The 12262-nt window shown below is 36.4% G+C and overlaps 1 protein-coding gene across 1 annotated transcript; it reads right to left on the bottom strand.

The window, feature by feature from the left end:
- Nucleotides 1–5633: 5633 nt before the first annotated feature.
- dmbx1b (diencephalon/mesencephalon homeobox 1b) lies at nt 5634–11240 on the bottom strand. Its single transcript, XM_052559737.1, has 5 exons — nt 11097–11240; nt 8543–8705; nt 8174–8352; nt 6860–7232; nt 5634–6623 (listed from the first exon to the last, which is right to left on the bottom strand). Exons 2-5 carry the CDS (start codon nt 8694–8696, stop codon nt 6211–6213), a joined length of 1119 nt encoding a protein of 372 aa, XP_052415697.1. The 5' UTR covers nt 8697–8705; nt 11097–11240; the 3' UTR covers nt 5634–6210.
- Between the last annotated feature and the right edge of the window lie 1022 nt (nt 11241–12262).

Raw genomic sequence — 12262 nt, 5'->3', positions numbered from 1 at the left:
TCACAATAATGTTTGGAGAAGATACAGTAGTGCTGCTGAAATTGCACACCTTAAATAAGTAACAAGAAACTCTAAATAATTTCACACAATGTTTAATGAGACGTGAATATTTGCACTCGGTTTAGAAGCAATGCCGCTTCATCAAGACTGAATGAGGATTGGAATGCATCTCTTCATTTCTGTATCATTTTGTATAATTTAATGCCACACAAATTCATTAAAGTAAAAATGAATCAGAGCTGTACATAACATGTTCTCTTGAAAAGCGTCGTCCTTGCTTGGCTGTCGTTATGAGATGAGCGGCACTCATTTTCTGTGGCCTGAATGATGACTTCGCTTGGAAAGGCTTTAACTGGACTTAATGACACATGACGCCATCAGCTCCGATGTAATGTAAATATTTGTCTGTTCTGGGTTTTGCGCACATTTTACATTCTTCATTTACATCAAGGATGGAAACTCATTAGGGACTTTATGATTTCCTCTCATTTTATTGTTCTCTTTGATGTTTCACTGTTGACATGGATGCTATTTCTAACTCTGACCTGCAAAGTATTAAAAAAATAAAAACAAAAAAAGACGTAACATCGGATGTTGCTTGATACTAACAAAATGCTGCTTTCAAAGGTTTCGAGATTGTTTTTGTTTTTTTAAGAAATTAATACTTTTATTCAGCAAGGATGCATTAAATTGGTCAAAAGTGACAGTAAAGGTATTTGAAATCTTAGAGACAACTATATGGCATAAAATTAGGTCTGACAAAATTAGCATTTCAAATCCAAAGATCAGATGCAAAAGAAAGATTTGTTCACTGAGACAGAGCAAAATCACAGTCTGTAGCTCACACAAAGCATCTGTACAAGAGCAAACCAAGGTCTTCAGCTCTCAAAAATCTATGATATACTCAAATATTTTGGTGGGAAAAGATTTTCCTCTGTTTGTGCATGATTGTTTATTAATTGTGTCCAACTTACTCGATTCCTTAAGTAGTTGGAGATCATTCTTTGGAATGAGTAATAATTGTAGTTCTTGCAACTGATCAGTATCATTTATGCAGTTACAGTATTGAGAAAAATAAAAACATGTGATTATAGGATTTGGTTTATTCATTGTAAAATTCTGTCATCATTTACTCACCCTCATGTTGTTTCAAACAGCTGCTGATATAGCCATTGACTTTCACAATATTTCTGTCAAAGTCAAAGGGGACCATCAACTGTTTGGTTCAGCCGAAGAAATAAAAATCATACCGGTATGAAAAAAGTGATGGTGAGTAAAAAGATGACAGATTAGAAAGTAACAGGCAGGTGATTTTGACTTCATTCTGCATGAAAGTGGAATTTGACGGCCCTAGAGTCACGGTGACTAGTGTTTCTGAAGAAAAATTGTAGTTTTGCGATTACAAGCAGTGGATAAAATTGTGTGTAAATGTTTCACTCAGTACAGACACCTGCCTGGATGTTGAAAAGTGTGTCTGGCCGCCGTGTACAGCAGGATTATGGGATAACGATGATTGTGAAGATTTCTGTGATTCAACAGTCCAGTGAATCAGGTTTTGGCGGCTTTGGGCTTCTTATTGCACAAACGGGAAGCATCGCCTCTGGACAGGATTCTCTTTTCTCTCGCGCCGTTCTGCTACTTTTCTTCTTTTTTTATTTTTTATTTCTTTAGCTCTACGTCACAGCACCCCCCACCCGCGCTTCTGCTACGTTTGAGTTTTCCTTTCTTTGCTTCGGCTGTGAGCTCGCCCCGAGGCCCTTATAGCCAAATTGGTTTACATTGGGGAGATAAATGCTCTGCAAATGCGCTTAAACACATACAGTAAAAATGCAGACAGTGCGTATCGGGATTACAGACCGAGTCAGAGAGCCGCTGCTCGCCGAGTCTGTCTCATCCACTCTCGGGAAGAGGAGAGGAGGATTTAACATATCCTTGCCTGTCAGTAATTCCTGGAATTATATAACGCCTCGGCGACAATAAAAGTCCGGTGGTATTGTGAAAGTATTGTTTTGCAGGGCTGGCAGAGCGAGTCTTCGGGCGGGTCAGATGATGGAAGGGGAAGACTGCGCCGCTTTGCAGAGTTTTCAAGTGAGAATCCTGTCGAGGGGAATTATGGGGGATCTGCTTTTAAACCTCTGAAGTGAGGAATGACTTTCTGCTGAGCGGCTTCTTCTGTTGTCTTAACGCAGAGCGGCGGAGGACTTTGATCTTTCACGTCACTCCTGCGGAGACTGTTTTGCAAAAGTGGTCGCGTTCAGTTTTGTGCTACTTGAATATTTTTTCCTTTTTGTCTGAATTTATAGGTGCACTCAGTCATATTAGGAGCATATAAATGCTGCTTTATTTACAGGAGCGGGTCACCTCTTGGAGGCAAACCTGTTGAGATCACATGACCTGTTGCACGTCTTATCTTTGTAAACCGTGTATTTTCGGACAATTCTGCATGGAATAAATTATTCTCAGTGAATTATCATTAATTTTTTTTATTTTACAGTGCATCATTAAACAATTGTTATAGCATGTAGCCTACCTTCAAGACGCATAAAATCTGTCATATTGTAAGAAAAATAATTTATCTTGGTATTTTGAATTTATTTTGTGTGTGTGCTATAAACCTATTATAACATCATAATTTTTGATGGTCACATTTCTCCTAAGAACCACGTGCTCCAAATTTGAAAAATGAAAATGTATCAAAAAATGTTGATAAAAAGACAAAGGAGACATTTACAAGCAAAATGAATACAAAATAAGTTTTTGAACTGTTTCAATTCATTTTCTTTTTATAATTCTGGAAATGAAAACATATAGGCTACAGTTTGTCGTGTAACCAAAATACTAATAACTGCTCTGAATCTGTATTGTGATTTCTGTTTTCTGGACCCAATTGTATTTAGACAGTAATTTGTTAGACCCTTTAAGATATTGAAGACATTTTATGACCTTACATGAAAAAAAAGCAGAAAATTCAAACTTTTGAGGACACACAGACACACTTTTTATTCACACACATACTCCTAAATCCATTTTTGCATTTTGTTCACATCTATCTTTAAATGCAATTGAAATGCTGGTACTGTCGGGCCCTTCTTCCTCACCCCTCCAAAATAAGCATATATAGTAAAACTGCATCAGACTTTTGTTACATTAGATGAATACATTTAATACAAGACTGCCCATATTGATATGTAAATAGCACCTGTTCAGTGTTCAGAATCTTTGTTTGTCCTTTCACAGTGAGGCAATGAGGATATTACTATTATTTCTAAACACCAGAAGAACCAATTATGAAAGTGAGATAGGCGAAAGCAGAGTATACCTTCAGCTCTGAAGATTCATTTTCATCTCCTCTCAGTTTAGTAGCAGCAGAAAACAACAAGCACAATTTAAACAGTGTAGTCACCCCTTAAAACCTTTTTCTTGGATCTGCACCCACTGAGATGGAGTTTAACTAATAAACTTCATGCAATGTCTCCAACCTTAAAATCAGACACACCCCTCTGATATTCCCTGACTTCTCTACTTTATGCACACCCAGCAAGGTTAGAACAAAACTCATACCGTGCCATTGAAACAGCCCTTTTTCACACTCCTTTATGGCTCTTCTAAAGGTCTTAGCCGTGCAGCAAAGGAGAGCTGTCACTGGGGAACCTGAGCCCATTGATGAACTGACAGCCACTGCCAGAATATGATCCTAATCCTGTTCCCAGCATTCTTTAACCCACTGCCATCACAGTCCCGCCACATATTCAAGCAGCTGTCAACTCAGAAAATCCCTATAACAGAGCACAACCCTGATACACATCAAAGAGCTCAAGACGACCTCAACAGCTTAACACACACAAGTAAAGACGAAAAAGCACCCAACCCAAAAACGGCACACACACACACACACACTAAAACCTTGGTTGTAACTGTCAAAGAAGAAATTTGACATCTCGTACTTGGCATCAAGTTCATTTTATTGTGGTATAATTACATTAATGATCACTAAAGCAGTGGTTCTCTTAAGCAGTTTTAATTCAAGACACATATTGTATGTTGGAGAATAACAAAAAAAAGTGCACATAACACTGATGTTTTAGAAAAAAAAAATGTTTTTATATTTTTATTTAAATGTGTACAACTACTAAAATGGTATATACTTAATTAGAAAATTGTTTTTTAATTCATTTTGTTTATTTAAATGTGTGCAATCGCTAAAACAGCAGATTAAATAAGAAAATTTACATTTATTTAATTATCTGGATTTCCTTTGAATGTATTTTTAATTGTGTGTACAATTACTTAAAATAGCACAGACTGAATAATAAAACTAAAGTTTAATTTTTAGAAAATGGCTTTCAATGGTTTAAAAACATAAGCCATATTTCATGAGACCTAAAATGGTAAAGAGTATATATATGTGTGCTAAAATGGAATAGACTGAATTAGAAAACTGTCATTTTTATTTATTTATTTTCATTTAAATGTGTACAATTACTAAAACGGCATAGATTTAATAAGAAAATTAATGTTTAAATTTTTTAAAAGTGACTTTTATGTTAAATTAATTCACCACACAAACCATGTTTATCCTTGTTGTGATAAAAACGTGAACCTCTATTTCATTTGTCTTGGACCATACTTGTGTTAAATGATTTTTTCGTCACACAGCTTTTTCATGTTAGCAACTCCAAAAATATTTTATTTACCTACTAGTAAATCACATTTTATTGTTTGCATTTAGCATTTTTTTCCCCCGCTGTCTGTGACAAACCACTTGAGAACCAAGACATTAGAGATGTTAACCATTATTAAGCTTTCCATAAAGATCCTGTCTTTTGTCCTCCCTTTTCTGGAATTTGAATGAAATCCAACTTTTTAAATGCACTGCAGTGCCAGCATATAAAGTATGGGCTGTTTACAGGTGACATGTCTTCTCCCTCCGCTCCTCTGTTCTTCCTCAACTTAATCCACTGGTATCCTGACCCGTGTTAATCTGCTTACTGTGTGAATTCTGCCGCAGAGCTGCCAAACCTCTGACAGGTGGGTGGTGACGGTCTCGCTGAGGTGGATGTGGCTGATGGACTCATTTTCTGCCACTGTGTTTTAAGCTTTTCATTGGATCAGTTCTCAAGATCAGCATGGATGTGAAAGACGGGACAAGGCCAGACAGAGGAGGCACATAAACATTTAATTTGTGTGTTAACCAGGTTAAGTTGCCATTTATTTGTAATGGTGTAAAGCAGTGCATATCAAACACTTATTTTGGGGAATAAACATGAAAAAGGACCATGATTAAAAATCTAATCATAGTGAAAACAAACCTAAGTTTAGGTCAGTGATCTGTTGTTTTTCCACTGAGGATAAAGATAAATCCTGCCATCTACTTTCATCATTTTCTTAATAGACCACTAATTATGATTTTTTGCTTTTCAGGGCAATTTAAGTAATTTATTATTAATTTTAAATATTTAATTAGTCCGTTTTCTTTCTTTTTTATCACAGAAATCTAAAGGATAGCTATAGATATTTTTTTGTTTAAATTGTGGATATGTAAGAAAATGACTTTTTTTAAACTTTTGACTTTTTAAAGTCTAACTTTCAAATTGCATGTGCAATAAATTATTAGCCCCAATAGACAAGGAAAACATATATAAAATCTGAAATATAGACTCAATAATTAAAACAATAAAGCTCAGAATCCACTAATTACTGATACACATTCAGTTGGTATATGTGGTTTATTCCCTTTCAATTCACTGATAAATTATTCACATTTATTTAAACAATTCAGAGATATCGATAGACTTTAAATCGACAAAACACATGGCATGACGTCAGGAGCATCAGTATTTCTGATGTTTGCAGGGCCTTTATCCATTCGCATCCAGAGACAGTGAAGACATTTAAACCTCTTTAAATATTCAAACAGGAGGCCTCACTAACCTTCTACCAAGGCTGTGGACCTGAATAAGCCTATTTACAGAAACAAATTAATGTGCTTTTTTTTAACGTTTCAAAGTGCAAAGCCAGGGTTGTTTGGAAAAGTTAAAACCTCTGCCATGCAGCCGGACCAATACACTTACAAGTCAGCCAAACTTTTCCACTTTTGCCATGCTATAATAATGAAACAGTTCCAGCTGTTGATTTGAGCACACTAATGAGATGTGGATCCCGAACACAAGACGTTGACGCAGAAATGCATTGATTTGCATGAATCAGTGGTCAGTTTGGAAGCGTGTCCAAGCCGAGGGATGCAGCGTGCTGCTTGGCCCTCAGACGCAGGTTCTCGATGCTTGTGGTTTTGCTGTTGAGGGCCGGTAGACCACCGGAGCCCTGCAGCAGGGGGCTGCTCCACATCTGCTGGGCTTGGGACAGGCTCTGGTAGTAGGGCTGACACGGGAGGGATCCCAGCGGAGACGCCATGTTCACGTTCATGCCCAGGTAGGGTAAGGAGGACGGTGTGGTCACATCAAAGGCAGGATAGTGCATGAGGTTGTTGGTGGCAGCCATGTGCTGGCGAAACTGTTCCTGCAGACGGAACAGACTGAGAGGAGATGAAGCGTAGGGATTGGTCTGAGCCACTTCACTGCCGACGCCACTGGAGGAGGGAAGAGCTGGAGAACCCAGCGGCTCATCTGAGGAGAGAGAGGAGACAATGTAACACTGATAAGCCCCAAAGAACCCTTCAATGAACAGTTTTTTTAGTATAAAGAAAATTTTAATAATAAAAAACCTTTATTTCAATGGAAAGTTTCCTTGTATCTTAAATGTTCTCCATGAAACCACAGGTGCCAATAAAGAACTTACATTTTTAACCCACTAATTTGATCATTTATTAATATATATATACAGTGGAATTTGTTCTTCATACCTGATTTAGGGCTGATAGGTTTGCAAGACGGTGAACTGTTGTCTGTCATCACGGTTGGCCCCGCCTCTTTTGCTTCATCTTTGATGGACAGTGACTCATCCTCTCTGTCAGTCATGTCCTCGTTCCCTGACTCCACCCCTGACTGTTCCGGTGAGGTGACATTCACCTCTTCACTCAACTCACAAGGAGGGGGACATGTGTGGCCACGCCCATCTGAAGGGGAGGGCGGGGCTTGAGCCTCAGCAGGCGGAGCTTCTTCTTTCCCCTCTTCCTGGGCTCCCTCCGTCCCAGCATCCTTCAGCCGCTGAAGCTGCTCTTTCTGCAGGCTGCGCTGCTTCTTGCGGAACTTCGCACGGCGGTTTTTAAACCACACCTGTTAGTGTGAAGACATCATTGTTTGTGAAACTTTAAAGATTGACAATCACAGAATTTATTTAAATAGGGTACAAATCTTAACTAATAGATATCACCATACTTCCTGGTTAATTATGCAAAGTACATTAAGACAGTTTTGTATTACACTTTTCTGAAATCTACCCAAAGTCTGCACAAATTTGCATACATTCCCAGAACAGAACTTGGAATGTTGGATAAAGCCAAGTTAAATTTTCTTGCTTCATTTTGTTGAAGGGTTTTTAAAGAAGGAATTTTAGATTTATCTTTCTCTCACTCCATTAATCCAAAAACACTATCAATCAGTAAAAACATCAATACATTTTTTTTTTACCATTTTGACTATGTTTTTAGGGGGAAAACAGGCAAATTATACATGAACAAATCTCTCTGTAGATACCTTCAGAATATAAATAAGATTTAATGACTGTGATGTTTAGTGTATGCAAGTGCTGAATTAGAGATTTCTGACTTTCTGGGGAAAAAACATTTGAGAAAATGTATGCATTGTAATTGAAATCTACTGAAGCAACTCGATCAAATGTCATAAAATCAAAATTTGTAGTGTGACTGTTTTCTCATTACTATTCTAAAAGAAGACTTGTTTTGTAATCAAAATCTCAAAATTAACCAATGCATATAATAATAATAATAATAATAATAATAATAATAATAATAGTTTTGGCTGTAGTGTGTCTTCTTAAGGTGGAAAGTGTAACAATGTATATAATTCTGCAAGCAACCTGCAGTTGACATAGTTGAGTTTATGTTTTGGTTGCATGGGGATTTTTGAAATTATATATGTAATTATTATTTTTATTAATTAATTAATTAATTCATTCATTTAATTATTCCCCCCACTTTTGGCTCCAGTAGAAGACTAACCCCATTGGCTGGTGTCCTCGCGTGCTGTGAACTCACCTGTACTCGAGCTTCGGGGAGGTTGGTGCACATGGCCAGACGTTCTCGCATGACCACATCAGGGTAGTGAGTTTTCTGGAAAGTTTTCTCCAGCGCCTCGAGCTGCTGCGCGGTGAAGGCTGTGCGGCTGCGGCGCTGCTTCCTGTGCTGAGAGCCGTAGCGCGCCTCCAAGATGATGTCTGAACATGTGCACCATGATAAATTAGAGTGAGTTTCAGAATATGTAAATCTATCTATCTATCTATCTATCTATCTATCTATCTATCTATCTATCTATCTATCTATCTATCTATCTATCTATCTATCTATCTATCTATCTATCTATCTATCATCAGTCATTACTTCAGGTGAGCGGATATTATTTCTTACCTGCCAGTCTCTCCGCGAGCGTGAGCGCGTGCACGGAGGGCCGGTAGTCGGGTGCGTGCTGCGCGTGCTGGGCGGCTTGTTGATGAAGGTTGTACATGGCGCTCAGAGAGTTCATGGCGTGCAGAGAGTAACCATTTACTCCGTAGTGCTGCATCGCGTCCCTCTGATCAACGACAGACCATGCATATGATTAGGCTACTGTCAAGATTTAAATAATCATCTTATGAGTTCATGGTGCTTTTGAGGTTGCAATGTGGCATCTAAAAGGATTTACAGTGATAGTCATATTATAAAGCATATTTAGCATATTTTTATGAAGAGAACTCAATCATGTAATTTCTATTAGCAGAAATGAAGAGTATTAACCTAATTTATCTACCTCTTTTTTTAAATGTTTAAATAACGGCACGTGCTTTACTTGCATGTCATGTTTTATAGCTAAACAGACTACCATAAATAATTTAATTCTCGCATATAGTAAGCCTAAAATATAATTTAAGTTCAAATAAAAAAATGTATTCCCCTCAAAAAAATATTTACCATGTGCTGTCTTTGACTAAATGTACAGAAGACTCTTACAACAACAACAACAAAAAGTTTTGTATCAGTCGTAAACAAAATGGGCTCTGTTCATCAACTTTTTCTTCATGTGTTTATTGTAAAACGGTTAGCCTACTTATTAAGAGCTTTTTATTTAGCTACATATTTTATTTACGCATTTTTGCCATTGTATTTAATTTGTATCGAATATTGAAAAAAAATCAGTGCTACGTAATATTCCTTTTTAAGTAAACAATGTACTGACTTTTGTTTTAATAAATAATAAAAAACGGTAGCCTATAATGTATCTGTTTTATCTGCCTTTAATTGTCTCTATTCACCATCATCAAATCAAAGAACGAGGTAATCTTAATGTAATATATATATATATATATATATATATATATATATATATATATATATATATATATATGGGGAAAAATGCCGTTTTTAATTCAATCAAACTGAGCGAAAACATTTTATTGTTGATGGCGCTTGACATTCGACACAAACGATGATGAATTATTTCGTTCAGTTTGCAAACAGCCGTGAAAATCTCTGATGGATGGGGTTATGACAGGTCGTCTATCAAATTAAATGTAGGCATTTATATATGAATAATTCGTTTAGATGTTTAAGACGTTTAACGATTTGTATTAATTGTTGCGCATTCTCTTGAACAAGAACTGGGCTCGAGGGCATGCTTTTGGCTATATCCATCTGTCAAATGACAAAAAGGAAAAAACCTTGACCTGTCATAATAGACGACATAGTTAATAATAATAATAGTAGTAGTAGTAGTAGTAGTAGTAGTAGTAAAAAGCAGAAGATTGAATTGAATTAAATTATTTTCATAAGGAGAAAGTGTAAGGATGTTCCATTATTAATCTTTTAATCGATGATAATTGGCTACAGTGGGATTAATCTCTTTATTAGTCATTATTATTTTCTGAAGCAAGAATAAGTGTAAGCAGCCTGAGGGTTTAGGATTTAGTCCTCACTAAAGAGCCCGTGGCATTTGTGTCACTGACACTAAATTCCCCAATGTAATCATATTCCAGCCACATGGGAATACTTTAATTCGGCTGAACAAAAAGTGCTTTGCTAAACATTTACTTTGCCCTCCCAGTGTTAAGCTCAATTGGTGCTCTTTCTGTCCTTCATCGCCTCTGGGCTGCTTCTGCTGAAGATGTATGTATGCATTAATAAATGCTGTTCCCAGTTGGGCCGCGTTTAATGTTGGTGCAAATAGCTTTCATTACCAGTTTGACATGATGGGGCGCGAGCTGTTTGTGTTTGACCACACTTGGTGCACAGTGTTTTTTTTTTTTTTTTTTTTTTTTTACAAGTCACCACACCACGAAACGATTTTTCTAAAACAGTTTTTGATTAAAATTATATTAGGCGATTGACAGACGACAGGTCACAAAAATATTAGGAAGCGTGTATTTGTGACTTCATTTATATATTTATTTAAAAACATTAATAAGTCATTGAGAAACACTGTACACTGCTTAACAAATCAGGGCTTAATGCAAATTCAGTATAAATGCACATATGAATATTTAATATTTATAAATTATACTTTATATAAATATATAAATCAGTTTAATAATTTCTAAACTGAATATTGATTGAATAAAGATTTATCTATAATGATCAAAATCTACATTAACTTTTATTTTAAAAGGTCAGAATTGAATAAAATAATCCAGACTTGGTTACAACCGCCAAAGTAATTTAAGTAATAGATAATTGAACAACTTCACATAAAACAACGTTTGTTAAAATAGTTATGAGGTTTACATTTTTAAAACGGATTAAAAAAGACCAAGGGACCTAAATAGTCTAATATAGACTGAATAAAACAAAATGTAGATTTAAAATCTCAGTCAAGAGGATTAAGTTTTATATGAGTGAGTTAAAACAGATAATTTCCCAGTTTTCTGTTTTATTTGAACAAGGTAGATTTTCACATTACAGGCTTGTAGGAGTTTTAAAAGTGGTTACTCACCTCTCCGAGAAGTTTTTCTCCTCCGAACAGCAACAACAGCAATTCAGCTGACAATTTTCGCAATTAAACAGAAGTGATTTTTCCCAGTCAGTAGTTTAATATCCTGTTGGAAGTCAAAAGTATCCGAGACTGTTTACAGCTGCTCTGTTCTGAGGAAAGTTTGATGTTAGTCCTCAAAAAATATCATTGCCTCCCCTGGTCAGCGCGCCAGGAGGTCCCGCCCACCGACCAATGAGGAACGCGAGGAGATCACAGAAGAGCCCCATTGGTTAATTTCACTGTCAGTCACAGGTTTCCCGTCACCTTCAGTTCCAGCAGTTTTCACGGGTTCGTGTTGACCTTTGCTGTGCTGCCTTCAGAAATATGTGACTAAATCAGTAAAGAAATAATTGCAACATTAGCTGTTATCATAAATAATAATCTAGACATGTTAACAGTTTTTGAATCTCTAAAAAGGTGCTCTAATTGCAATCCGTGCTCATCAACAAATGTGATTTATTATTTTAAAAATACAAAAATTAATTTACAGTGTATGAACAGCCTATCAGTTAAACTCCTGAACAACTGTGACTCACAGATGTGTTTTTCAGGCACTACTGAGATATGGAGGGGAAGCTGTTCTAAACGCATTCACTGTATTATTTGGGTTCCACCTCTGACAGCTGTTTTTAAGAGGGACTGAAGCAGAGAATGAGATCTCTAATAGATGGCAGAATCTCTCCAGGCCTGGAGGATTTACAGAGACAAGACGCCATCTCAGCCTTTAAAACAGTCTTAAAGTGACGGATGGTAAGAGGATTAAAACAATAATGCCCTTCTCTTCTTCAGACTTTTTTAAAGATTTTTTTTCTTTTCACAGAGAGAGAGAGAGAGAGAGAGGGACCAGCTAGAATTAAAAACTGGTCCTTAAATGTAAAACGTGCATATTTTGTTAATATGATCGGAAAAAAATCAGAGATTCAGGGTTATATTTTCAGTCTTTGCGAATTCTTCTTTTATGTTGTATGCATTTAGCTATTTAAAAACGATTGTATTTATTTATTATACTAAATATCACATAATTAATGCTACCTCCTTACATAATGATAATCATCTAAGATGGGTTAAAATCTGATCTGTCCGAACTTCCTCCTGATCCTATATTTTGTGCACATCTGCGCGTATTA

The sequence above is a fragment of the Carassius gibelio genome, chromosome B6, assembly GCF_023724105.1.
Source record: "Carassius gibelio isolate Cgi1373 ecotype wild population from Czech Republic chromosome B6, carGib1.2-hapl.c, whole genome shotgun sequence".
In the NCBI taxonomy this organism is placed as follows: domain Eukaryota; kingdom Metazoa; phylum Chordata; class Actinopteri; order Cypriniformes; family Cyprinidae; genus Carassius; species Carassius gibelio.
This window is presented reverse-complemented; position numbering and strand designations above follow the sequence as displayed.

Excerpts from the sequence above, each read along its gene's own strand:
- dmbx1b (XM_052559737.1), bottom strand. The coding sequence starts at position 8,696 with ATGCAGCACTACGGAGTAAATGGTTACTCTCTGCACGCCATGAACTCT. Across the intron at positions 8,353-8,542 it reads GCTCGCGGAGAGACTGGCAG|ACATCATCTTGGAGGCGCGC; the intron begins GTAAGAAATAAT and ends GCACATGTTCAG. Across the intron at positions 7,233-8,173 it reads TCCCCGAAGCTCGAGTACAG|GTGTGGTTTAAAAACCGCCG; the intron begins GTGAGTTCACAG and ends TCACACTAACAG.